The sequence below is a fragment of the Varroa destructor genome, unplaced genomic scaffold, assembly GCF_002443255.2.
Source record: "Varroa destructor unplaced genomic scaffold, Vdes_3.0 BEIS01000001.1, whole genome shotgun sequence".
Lineage (NCBI taxonomy): Eukaryota > Metazoa > Arthropoda > Arachnida > Mesostigmata > Varroidae > Varroa > Varroa destructor.
Window position 1 is genome coordinate 66,503,794 of NW_019211454.1, and position 13,081 is coordinate 66,516,874.

At 38.7% G+C, this 13,081-nt stretch overlaps 2 protein-coding genes across 6 annotated transcripts in view; both read right to left on the reverse strand.

Annotated features, from left to right (window-relative positions):
- LOC111245235 (uncharacterized) overlaps window positions 1–7,279 on the reverse strand; it is an 8,970-nt gene extending 1,691 nt beyond the window's left edge. Inside the window, exons 1-5 of the mRNA XM_086985811.1 lie at window positions 6,083–7,279; window positions 5,092–5,320; window positions 4,514–4,747; window positions 3,858–4,078; window positions 88–307 (exon numbers count right to left, since the gene is read on the reverse strand). Coding sequence (XP_086841937.1) covers window positions 88–307; window positions 3,858–4,078; window positions 4,514–4,747; window positions 5,092–5,320; window positions 6,083–6,189 — 1,011 coding nt within the window. The 5' untranslated portion in view covers window positions 6,190–7,279. The remainder of the gene's footprint in view (window positions 1–87; window positions 308–3,857; window positions 4,079–4,513; window positions 4,748–5,091; window positions 5,321–6,082) is intronic.
- A 155-nt stretch (window positions 7,280–7,434) lies between these two features.
- The window catches only part of LOC111243517 (uncharacterized), a 32,003-nt gene continuing 26,356 nt past the window's right edge, over window positions 7,435–13,081 (reverse strand). For all 5 annotated transcript variants that reach the window (XM_086978090.1, XM_086978089.1, XM_086978088.1 and 2 more), the window contains 7 exons: window positions 12,684–13,035; window positions 11,694–12,462; window positions 10,820–11,272; window positions 10,050–10,572; window positions 9,701–9,912; window positions 9,310–9,461; window positions 7,435–9,040 (listed from right to left, as the gene is read on the reverse strand). In XM_086978090.1, coding sequence (XP_086834216.1) covers window positions 8,908–9,040; window positions 9,310–9,461; window positions 9,701–9,912; window positions 10,050–10,572; window positions 10,820–11,272; window positions 11,694–12,462; window positions 12,684–13,035 — 2,594 coding nt within the window. In that variant the 3' untranslated portion in view covers window positions 7,435–8,907. The remainder of the gene's footprint in view (window positions 9,041–9,309; window positions 9,462–9,700; window positions 9,913–10,049; window positions 10,573–10,819; window positions 11,273–11,693; window positions 12,463–12,683; window positions 13,036–13,081) is intronic.

A 13,081-nucleotide genomic window follows, 5' to 3' on the forward strand; every position in this document is an offset into this window, starting at 1 on the left:
ATATATAATTTGTTATGAAAATGATTAATAACGATGCGATATAAGACGAAGCTTTAACTGAATACGAACAGTTGTAAAGAAGCTTACCTCGCGATGCTGCTCAGGGAGACTATTCCACTCCGAGCCAATATGTTTCATTATGTCAACGACTTTTATTCCAGGATTCTCCGCTATAACTTTTGACCTCAATTCCGCTGCGAAGAGCATAAAGGCATTTTGTGGCCTTTTTGGTGCTTTGAGGGCGCTCGTCAAAGATCTTTGTTGGCGGCTAGTGGCTAGCAGACGAGCAGCCAGTAAATTCGTAATGCTTTGTACGTCAACGTGCCAGAGTTAAAAAAGATTTTCAGTATCTCTTCTATTGAGCATTATTAAAATTCCTGTTATACTAGAGCGTTAATGTGGATGACTAACATTTTGAGACACATGGAAAGGTGTAGTCAAAACCGGACAAATACTGTTTAGCGCTAGATGCCACTGCTAAAAATAAAGACATTTAGTTGTCCTTCAATAGAAAATAGTTAATAAATAAATGTTTCGAGGAAGTGACCGTGTTCTTGACTGTCGAGGCATAAGCTGGTTGACTAAACGTTCAAAATCGATATAATTGAAATTTTAATGCATTTAATATTATATCCTTAATCCTTAACAATATGGGTTTTAAGTAAACTCGAATATATAGCATTCGTAGTATACTACGAAATTTGATATGTAAAGCTAAATCCAGAATTTGTGAGTATGCAATCCGGTACAAAATACAGCAGTGTATTCAGTTGTGTGTGCGAGCATCCTAAGCTCCTTGATTAAGGTAATAATACAAAATCGACAGATAATATTGAATTGTCATTATTAATATGTAAATTTCACTAAAACGCTTCTTTTGGGTAGAACCCTAAGAATAATGTGCAGGGAAGAAACTGAGCATTCCCTAGGTTACCGTTTGCTTTAAGGCACGTTATGCACTCATGAAAAACGGAAAAATGTTTTTAACATTGCCTCAGCTTCATTATGTTTGCGAAGCCTGGCTCTGACCATTGTCAAGTATGTTCACAAGCACAGAAACAGCCGCTGATTTATTCACACAACACATCTTTTGTTGGTATTTTTTTTTTATTTTTTTATATATTTTCATTTATGATAATAACTAAGTCAGAATGTTATCGATTCTTTGCTCTACCAATAGTATCACAATAAAAAGTGCGCAAAGTTGACTTGCGGAAGACCGAATGTATTTCTTAAAAATAGGCTCAACTACTTGGTTGGTCTTTTAACCGAACATTTACCTGTTACTGGACGTCCTCAAGGAAATTTGTATGGCCTGTAAGCCTCTCTGAAGTTTAAAAAAGGCCATTTTCTGTTAGATCTTACTATCTCAGTTCACGAAACTGTCGCTGCTCTAATGGCGCACCCATAGAACAACAAGGCGAATGCGCATTATTTGTAGAGGGCGCCACCATGTCAGTGACGTCCTATTTCGAAGTAGACGCAGAACTGCATAAATGAATGCGTACTTTACATGGGTTTTACTGTAACTATGAAAACCCACTTATATGGCTTGAAACAGATCTAAAAAAGTGTCCAGTTTTTTTTCCAAGCATTTGTAATCTATATTGCAGGTTATCTTAATGTGAAAAAGAGCTTTTATGAGAACGGTATAAAGGTCGATTGAAAGAGATTGCGTTTAAAAAGGGAGATGTAGTTCCTTGGCTTAACTAGCTTCTAATTCTGAACATGCGTCTTCTTCTTATAAATTCGCACTGGAAAGGTAACGCTTTATTGAAGACAAATTATGGTGAGTCAACTCGTTTGTTCACCTGGCCATAATGCATAGCAGGCCATAACAGCTGATATGAACATATGTCACATAATTAGCATGCTTAGAAAATAAATATACAACTCGGCCGAGATGAAATGCACCCTTTATTAGTTAACATGCAACTGACAAACTGCGCGAATACAAATGTATTGCAAGAATTTTATATGAAATAGAAAAATGTGTGAAGATATTTTTACCAACTCGTAAAATTAGCCCCTGTTATTATGTATAACGTTGGTGTTGCCGGCAACAAACTTATCTGAAGATGTACACATCACATGAAATTACTTTTTTTTTATAAAAACAATCTTTGCAAAATGTGGTATTGTGACGCTTAATAGCACGATTCTTTGATATATATACTAAAATGAACTGTTGCAAAATGGCTGAATTTCCAAATGTCGTTTATGTTTGACCAAAAAATGCTTTTTTTGGTCAAACATAAACGACATTTGCTAAAAAAAAAAATTGCTATTTTACTGGATCACAGTTATCTACTGTGAGCGGTGCAGCTGTAAACAGATGTATATCGGAATACAATCTAAACCTTTTTAAAATGAATACGACACAGCTAAAATTAGCATATTGCAAAATTGTTAATTTATTGTTAACAATTATTTGAATTGCTGCAAAAATGGTCCAAAGATAATTCTCTACTGTGAATCCGAGAAGCGGTCAACTCAGCTTTAAGCACTGTTCTAACTATTTACGAAAAATAGTAGTAATAGCAAGTGCAGTACTTTACGCTTTAGCCTTATGACTTGAACACATACCATCATAATGATTAAGATACGATATCTTTGGTATGCGTGCTATCGCTCTTGTTCCTTGGGGGCCACAAGAGCCTTACTAGTAACAATTAGTGAAGCGGATGCGTCTGTATTTATATTACTATTATTATCATTTAAAATGGGAATATAAAACTGTGCCTAATACAAATTCGTACTTTAATTCGATCCGCGAAACAGAATCTACGCAGAAAATACGCATGCAATACAGCTACCAATTCTATAAATGCAACTATGATGTCCTCTTCGACGGGGCACAGTGGAAAGCTATGGACCGTAAACACTGGACCACTTCTCTAAGTCACTTTAGAAAGGACAAGGCCACGATCGTGTTCTAAATTACCTAATGCATAACCGACTCAAGGCTCAGAGTTTACAACCTAGTCTAAGTTTTAGAACAAGGTATTCATTGAACGCATTATTATTATCGTCTTAATAAACTTAAATAAAGTTAACGTTAACTTAAATAAAGTTAACGTTAACTTTATTTATATTTAACGTTAACTTTATTTATATAAAGTTAAGTTATATGACTTATGCTTTATTGGTGGTGAATTTCTGTACAATATTTTTGCTTCATTTGTTTTTGCAAATACATATAGATGATGACGTACGTTTTATAATAGATAAAAAGAAGAAAGTAAAACAACTATCTTACAGAATGTCGGAGCCTTTTATGGACATTAAACCCTTAATGAGCTAGTTGTATTTTAAGCAAGATTTATTGCTCTTTAAAAATCCTTGTTATGCCTTTCTATTTTTTCTTTATTTTGATTTTGAATATATACGTGAACATCCACAGATCTATTTGAAAAACGAGAAAACAAAAATATTATACTGTTAGTGTGAAGTTCGAAGTTGCCTAACTTCAGTTGGTGTTCCATAGGACTACTTGACATGAGGCTAAATGGCATGTGAATTTCGGAACAGAAATGACTTGCGATGGTATTCACCAGGGCCGGAGTCACGATCTGATCTTTTTAAAGCACCAGTATTAGCATTGGATCTGCTCTAAAGATTTCTCTGTAAGTGATTTGGATTCCGCTACTTAAAGATAAAACCTACTCTACTGCCTTTTCTGCGAGATCAGAGCCATGTCGAATCCGTCATTTTACTTTTGCATCAGATTTTTTCCTTTATGAAGCTTGTCCTTTCTATGGAGCCGCTTAAGATTTTGCGGTTACCACTGCTCCTCTTGCCTTTCAACGAATGTTACTTTGAATATTGACATCTAAATATGGCCTGCTTCCTAGTCCTACTTAAAGTTGCGGAGCTGGTCTTTGAGTTCTGAAATGGTACCCTGAAGAACGGACAGCTTTTCCGAGTATTTCTTAGATTCTTCCATCTTATTCGTCCAAAGTTCCAGCTCATGGTTATACCTCATTAGTGCTTCTTTGGCTTTATCAATGTACACTTGTTTCTTATCATCAGATATGTTTTTCCACCGATCAGCCACGGCTCGTAGGTTTTCCTTATCCTGAAAAACGTACGAAGCGAAACCATAATCCTTACGAAGTAAACTATGTGATGAGCTAACTTGTTAAGCTGGCTGATAACGTCGTTCAACAGACGCGACATCCACTCCACTGGCTGTTCGTGTTAAAATTTTAAACATTTTCAATCCAATAATTGTTTTTCGTAGTTAGACACTATAATGTTCCATATATTAAGACATAGCGTAAGTCCAATATCAAGATGATTATGTGTGTCTAAACAGCAAAAAAAAATGCCACACGGCCTAAGCTTCCTCCGGACTTCGAAAATAACTAGATATTGCTTATATTTTCATTTACTTAACCAAATTTATTTTAGTTCTTTATCAGGAATTACTAACAAAACATGTTTTTACACATACACACACATATACTACACACCTGTACAAATATATGTATTACTTTTATGCATTACTTACGTTCATTTGTCCACTAAAGCTTTCTTTCATGAAGAACGCAAATACATTGCCGGGCTTGCTGGGTTTTTTTAGCTGTTTCTCTAATACAGCCAATTTCCTCTTAGACTGTCTCAGTTTCTCTTCGATTTCTAGCTTTGTTTTGGCTTCAATTTGCTCTGGAGTAAGACTCGAGCGGTAGGCTTCACTCGCACTTACATACTTCTTAGCCGCTTCTTTCGCCTCCTGCATATACACCTATGAGTAGCCAGTACCATATTACCCGTTGCAAGCTTATCGTAACTTAGAATGAGTAAACTGCGTAACAATGCCTTTCCATCTCATAATGACCGCTAACCTTCTCTTTTTCCTAAGGTATTTCTATATTTCTTTGCTTACGAACATTGTGTAATGGCTCGTTTAGAGGTGCCGTTATAAAATTAACACCACTTACGCTTTACATCGTTTAAACCTTTTCTAACCGCCTGTTTCAAGCGTTTAATACTTTTCTGCCGTACTTGATGTTTCTGTGATCTAAATCACTCGATATCACACCATTTTTGAAAATGGGTCAAATTTAAAATGAAAATTATGGCGCTTGCCTCTCGTTGCCGTGTGTTGAGACCTTTCCACTCCGCGCCCAGACGTTTCGCAACATCAGTAAATGAAATACCGGGATTTTTCAGTATAATCCCTTCCCGTGCCGCTGCTGCGAAGGCGATGTATGCATTTGGCGGTTTCTTCGGCGCTTTCGGTACAGATATCATTGACGATTTTTGCTGCAACGAATTAATGGCAGCTCGAGAACGCCTCACTGGTTGACCTGTCATGCTAACAAGATACCGACAGCTAACAGTTAAGTTGAAACTCAATGTATTATTTCAACGTTCACAAAACTGCGCTCTGTTTAAAACAAAACGTTATTCATCATCAACATCGATATGAAAGCTTTGTCTAGCATGTCTAGTTCATAATAATGTTTTTCAACACAAGTATTCTGTGAAATCTATGAATTTTCATATATATATATATAGGCTTTATTACAGACAACAATCTGCTCTAAAAATCATTATAGTCAACAAAGATGACTGTCAAACAATTTAGTAATCAATAACAACATAAATCATTTGGTTGACGTTACTTCCCGTCAAAAAACAGAATGATCATTTAATGAAAATGAGTGTTCGAATTAACATCAGCCAGAATGTACTCCACTTTTTTGGCTTGATACGGCGTCGACTAATTCCCTCATGATACCGATAATTATATTGGTACCGGTATAACATTAGGAGCTACTTAATGATATTTTCGCGTCTGCAATCAATCAACAACATTGTATGATTACTATGTTAATTTGAGAATCTTACTGTCTTTACAGGTTAAGTTCGACTGTTGTCATCGAAATTATCTATCAACCAAACTTGCCACCCGCGCTGTGGGCGATTCTTTGAATAGATACTTCATTGAAGCAATGGCATGAAACATATGTATATCTCGTTTATAGACATAATAACTAATAGTAATAATAATAATAATAATAGTAACTTGTTTCGCTTGAAGTTAGAATAAAGCATGTGCGTCATACTCACTCACCCTTCTTCGTTCGCTTTTAGTGAGGCTTTGCCACCGTTTGTACTCCAGAGTCGGCAAGCCTCACCCACCTCAGTGAGGAATCGTGACAATTTTGTCATCGTCATCATTGGTTTAAAAGAAACTTTGTCATGAATTTACTTTTGAATTTGTTGAACATCAGTTTTTCATATTCGATATTTTTGTTTACAAACAAAAAGCATATGTCCTGGTACCCGTTTGAAAGTTGGCGCGCATTTCACATGAGAAACTAGATATTCGGTGGCGCTGACCGTAACGATGGAGAAAGTTCAAAATAGTTTGTTCGTTCATTACAAATTTGACATTTTCATCTTGTGACATGAACTTTGAAAACAACTCACTCTGAATTGTCTGAGAATTTCATAATCCTATGTCTATCCTAAACAAATTGCATATGGCTCATATGTAGGAACAGAATATAACCAGCCTTTGTTTATTAGGTTCTTTCAGATTAACACCATACAGAGTAGTATAAACAATAACTGAACTAAAATAAATAGATATAATAATGTGAGCTTGTTAAGTGTAATTTCCCTATGTCTTACCGTGCTACACTGCTATTTCCTTCTTAAACACATGGCTACTATCTTCAGTGATCAAAAAAAAAAGATACTACGATACCCAGTACCGGGTACTCCTGATGTTTGCTCGACAGAAGAACATTACTCGAGGAACTTGCATTTGCAAAGTGCACACATGTTACGTTGTGGATGTTACAGACTGTTTTTCCCTCTGTACTTCGTGCAATAGATGTGACTGGAGGCAAGCCCAGGGTCATAGAGGAAATGTGAAATGCATAAGGTTACAACGGGTGACAGTCTACGAGCAGCAAGGCAAAACGCCCTATGACTTACAGATTTTCTTTCGTAAGTGCCTGCCAGCATGAAATAGGGTAACTGGTAAATTTTGGCCGTGTTCGCTCAAAAGCCCTATGAGCTTACCTTTCAACTGAACTGAAGTTGCTGATAAATTGTTTGTCAATATTGGTAAAAAAAAAAAGAGCAGATGCGCGCAGTGAGGAAATTACCGTTTGTCGATAAAATAGTTTTAGCACAGTCTAATGTTAGAGTCCTGAGAAATTATAATAAAAACTTATACGGCGTCACTGTGTGGCAGAAGCGAGTTTAACCTAGTAATTATCGTAACCATATTGACAACAATAATATCTTCCTCAACTATGGAACACAAAATGTCGCATCTGATTTCTAATTTTAAAAAAATCTACAACTTCAGTCAACTGGTGTCACCTAAATGTCTACTGCCTAAATTTGTATGGACATATTTTATTTAGCGAACGTTTTAATCGGCAATAAAGAATAATGAGAAGCATAATCTGATCTGTTTCTTTTCTTCGTCTTTATTCTGTTCGTAATGTATGTCTATTATAAAAACAAGGTTATAATAAAGTTACATAGAGAGCTATGCGTGAATCAGCTTCGTATTTCTGTGTACCATTTTTAACGGTATCTAAGCACCACAAACGGGTCGCTTGTCGTTTTATGTATTTTACTTTGTCTACGGTGACAAACTATGTTAATAGTGAATGTCTTATTGCCAGGGCCATTATTTTGATTGTCTAGTGTGTGGGCCACAATACTTAATAATAGCAATAATAATACAGTCTATGATGCTGCGCTTGGTTGATGCGTTTTGAGAACATACATTATATAGATCTTTTTACAAAATATAGTCCTACCTATATGTACTTTGCTCGGTTTTGATATTTATATTGATAAATCGACGAGGATATACGTTATTCTTGTTACATTTTCCTTGCCTTGACATGTTATTATTTTGGGTATAGTATTTCGAACAATGCATCTACGACTTGCTCTTTTTGTCATCACTCTCCGCATTGCCTAACCTCTAGAGTCCTGTTTTGGCTCGTGCTTTCATCGTTATGGCCATACACTGCTGTAGGATAGCTCCTATACTTTATTTAAAAGACAAAATTACATTTCTCTATTTTTCTATATAATAATAATGATAATAGTTCATCTTCATGGCACAGTGTCGTTCGTCTCATACGATTGATGTTGCAATACATACAATATTAGATTGGTCGCAATTGCTCATGCTATTAGGAAGGGCGGGCCACTGAGAAACCAACACGCGACCTAATAATTTACTGTCTTATCGGGCTAACACTGCGATGCGACGGGTAACTTTACAGTACTCTGTAATTAAAACTAAATTTTTATTAGTTGGTAATGAGATCACGCGTTATTCAGTGACTCCCCAACACATGAAACAAACACCACGTACATTTATTTTTTTATATACTAAAACCAAGGCATTTGACACTATGACGTTCAGCCACGGCGAGTATGCCTCAGGCAAAGGACTACTTACCTTGGCAAATAATCACAGTACACTTTAGTAGGCGCATAGATTATAAATGCTTTTGTAATGAAACGATATGCGTTCTCGGTTTGTTTTCCCGACAGTGTAGATTTATACTTCTAAGTTAGCACTGAATGCCCTCAGAGAAGACCTCTATGTCCTATTTTTTCCTTTTCTCCTTCTGTTCAGAATTCAGAGACAATACGTTTAGTCTTCACTATTATAAAGGCACGAAATGTGGTGATTTTTGTTGTCATTGCAGTCCTTATAGTCCTATTTCCTAGATCCTGCCATTTAAACTCAGTAACTTCAGCGGGACATCATCCTAAAGACATATGTCGTACATACTCGTGTGTAAAGTGTACCCGCCAGTAGTTCTAATCTAGAAACGGACGTTTCTTCCGTTCAAACCAAGTGTCAATCGATACCTTGCTGGAGTCCATCATAAGAGCTTTTGACTAGTCTTACTCAAACCCCAGCCATTGTTTAGGTACCCATTGTGGTTCCCGCTCAATAAATGCGATTTCTTTAAGCAGATCTCGATAAGCCCGTTCCTGTTCATGGTTGATGATCACGCTATCGAAATAACTTCCGTACCTGTAAAATAGTACAGCTAGTAAAATATATAGTATAGTATAGTAATATAAATACAGTGTAATATATAAGCATGGTGTTCGTGTATGTAAAAATGCATAGCGTAAAAATATAATTTCCACTATGATTCGCTCATGGCTTAAATATCAGTCTAAACCTCACTTTTTGGTTTTTTCCTTCCTGCGGCCCGACAGTGATTTAAAATGTCCCATGAAATTGATAACATTATAGCAAAAAGCAGATTGAGATTGCATTCGGCACAATTCTCTCACCTATCCTCGATGTCTCGTGCTCTCTCAATAATTTCCTTGAGTTCTTCTGTCTTAACGCTGGCCCCAACTTTTACCCTATTCTGCCGCAGTTTTTCGAGAGATGGCGGTGCAATGAAGATTACGTAAGGCTTAAGGTCCGACCGTTTCAATATCTTAAATGGAAAAAAAAAACAGTTTTAGCCTATTTCTGCTTATGTAGTATTAGAAGCTAACTGAGAACAGCAGCTAATATGTGACATAATGTGAATGGAGTATCAATTTAACAATGAGACTATGTTCGAATTGTTCAATATAGAAAAAATTTGATGGGCTAAAGCACCATTTAATGATTAGTTCATTGGATGTTGAGACTGATAAGAAGCATTTTTGTAGCTACATTTTAGGGTCGTACCTTGAGTGATTCTGGATGCAGGTTTAGCACGCATATTTGTCCCGCAAGGACAACGGCTCGAATAGCTCGGATGCTTGTTCCATAGTAATTTCTTTCGTACTCTCCATGCTCCACAAAACGTCCATTGAGGATATCATTTTCAAATTGTGCACGGCTAATAAAATGGTAATCCGCGCCATCTGTTTCATTATCCTTTCGAAGGCGGGAAGTGTCTGAAAATAATAAATTTGCTTATTACTTCGCCAATAATATAAGCTGCTATACCTATAAGGCTTAAGACCACATGAAAGTAGGCCGGGCGTGCAGCTTTGTAAATTATGTCATGGGCAGACTAAAAAAAGCTACCCACGTGGTATGGCTGCAGCAAATCTTGACGTGTCCTCCATGAGTCTCTGGCGTAGTTCGTGTTTGCCTATATTGCTGGGTCCTATAAGCACGATTGGTCTCTTACAATTAGCCCGAGGATAATATAATCCCACCTCTTCATAAAGAATGGGCTCTTCGGGATCAGGGCGGGTTGCAGCATTGTACATTTTGCCCTTCGAGTTCTTACGAGAAGCTTTATTGAAACTGGCAGAACCCGTTTTTTTCGCAGTAGTAGGGGTACAGAGAAAGCGGTGCTTTCGTTGACTCCCTCGTTCATCACCGGCATAGCCCATCAGTTGTTGGCGAATGGCTTCACGACGCAGCTGAAAACTCTTTGACGGAATAAGCCCCGCGAGGGTGGATTCATCTTCGCCGTCCTTGTACGCCTGCCACCAGTTCGGATCATCCATATTGATCACGTGAAGAATATCGCCTTTTTTGAAGCCGATTCCCAGTTCGCGACAAGGGATGTACATATCGTCTTCAGGATCATAGTCAAAATGGGCCTGAAAAAACACAAGGACAATAAGAACGCACGCAGGGCAACAAAAATAAGCTGCCAACTATTACTGTTTATGAAAAGTCAAAAAAAAAATAACAAACGCCTCAAGTTTATTTGTCTTTGGCGTTGCCAAACTGACGGTTCCTGATTTTATTACTACTACTTTCATAATGAAAGGTGTTGAGCCCACTATTTTAAAGGTAACGGACCAACTCTGGTAGAGCTCTGATGCCAAATAGTTTCTTTCTAACCTTAATGTGCATGACGGGTTGTTGACTAGTCAGGTTTTCCGGTCTGGTGAGCTGCGTGTGATGTTGTGAAGCATAACGATCACTAGGAATGATCAGGAAGCTTAGCTGGCCAGTCATCCTAGCCAATTCATCACTGACCTGCCCCACAGTTTTCCCACGCATCTCGATGCCATTCACGGCGACAATTTCATCGCCCTCATGGAGAAGGCCAGACTTCTCGGCTGCCCCTCCTTTGATTATCCGGCCAACAATAATTGACTCTCCCTCGTTACGGACAGTGGCACCGAGGGGGTCGTCCGTTTTATCTATGTGAATGACGTGTCCATTTTCTGTCTCGTCAATAAGTACTGCAAGTTCAGGAGGCGGCTCTATGATACGGCGTTGAGGCGCACACGAAGACGAATTGGGAGTAGCATTTGTCGAGCCAATGGGTTGTCGCGAGGGTGTTGAGTGCTGCGGGGAACAGTGATTAAAATTGTTTACATTCGCTTCTTTACTCGAGCGACTTGAAGGCATTATTTGATGAATTATCCATTATGCCGAAAACAATAAGGCGTATCTATTTATAAGGCGTAAGTATCTAATAATCCTGCGCAAGAACGTTCAACAGAATTCATATGTAATATCTGTCTAACAAGATGTTTTATGCCCACTGCCATATATACTGCATACGGTAAATGATAAGTGTGCAGTCTCAGCGGGGTCCGCATACAACTCTACTACTTGTTGTACTGACAGTATCTCATCTGATGAACCAAGATCTCTGAATATGTTAGCGCATCTGATGCCACCAAACTTGGCTGTGTCTCCGTTTACCAGAAAAGTCACTTGTTTCTGACAGCTACACACACATAACGCCACACTAAAGACTTACTATAGGTGCTTGTATAACGGGTGTGGTGTAGACAGACGGGGGATTTTTCGGTCCGCCAAATATTTTCGAAACACGGTCATGGCAGTCGATTAATTGACTCATGTTAATATCTCCTAGGATGTTTAGTAATTCCTGTCCTTCTGCCGTGTCTCTAATGCTGCTTTCGGCAATATGCGCGCATAGCTCCTGGGCATCGCAGCGAACTGGAGTCGGCGGGGAAGCCTGCGAGCACAAAATCTGTTTGATAATATTAGTAACCGCTAAACAGTCTTGGAACTCCGCTGTATCGAGAAGTTTTATTACTTTTTCGACGTCTAAACCCTCTTCAAACGATCCGTTTTTGCCAACATAGTCAATGACGCGATTCAATGCCGTCTGGAGAGCGCTGACATTGTAGAGTTTTGTTACATCAACTGTTAGCTGTGGCTCTATAACGATGGGGGCCGCGGGTGCCATCGGAATATTGCCTGGCGGAACAGGTAGAACTGGAGGCGGAGAAGTGAGGCCTAGTTCCGGCTCAAAAGCGTTGTTCACTACACCTCGCGACTGAAGTGGCGCTGGGCTCTTTTCGAGCTCGCGTAACTTCTTCGATTGCCGTATAGATGAACGAAGGAACATCTCCATCTGCTGTTCCTGAGGCGTTTGAGCCAAACCCTGAGGGCCCGATGATGACTGCCCATTTGGTCTAAGTGAGCGACATTTTGTGTCCACTTTCGATACTTCGGTGTTTCGCGACAAAGTGTCGATCGAGGATTTCATCGGAGGATATCTAAGAACACGCGAAAAATTGTTTCGAGTTAGTTATACGTATGGGAATACAGTTAAATGAAATTAATTACGGTCTCTTGGTTTTAATTGCTGACTCTTATAATTGCGAAAGTGCATCGTATATAAATACATCTATTGAAAAGAAACTAAACTGAACTGAATGCACGTATATAGTAGGTTAGCATATGTTCATCTGGGTTACGATCCAAACACAATGCCCACCTTGGTGCTTGTTTCGCCATTGGTACGAATGCATCAGGTACATCCACGGCCATCTCTCGGTGGGCACCCGAGCTAAGCTCGAGCGTCGGCCTTGTAGCCGGTGGCAAGCTGAGCGGGACTAGCTGCGAGCCCAGGGGAAATTCTGGGGTTACAGTGTTCAATGGGGACTGAGGTGGCGAAGACAGGCTTTTGGCCAGAGGCGATCGAGGTGGACCCTGTGACTCAAGTGTGCTCTGCAGATTTTTATATAATGGTGACTGGGGAGTATCCACCTTGTTCAGTACAGGCCGATTCAATAGCTTTTCCGAGGTGCGGCGTGGTGACGGGATAGGTATCGCCAGGGGTGGAGAAACTGCAATAAAAATCATGCTTATTTTTTACAGCTATCAGAGTAAGCC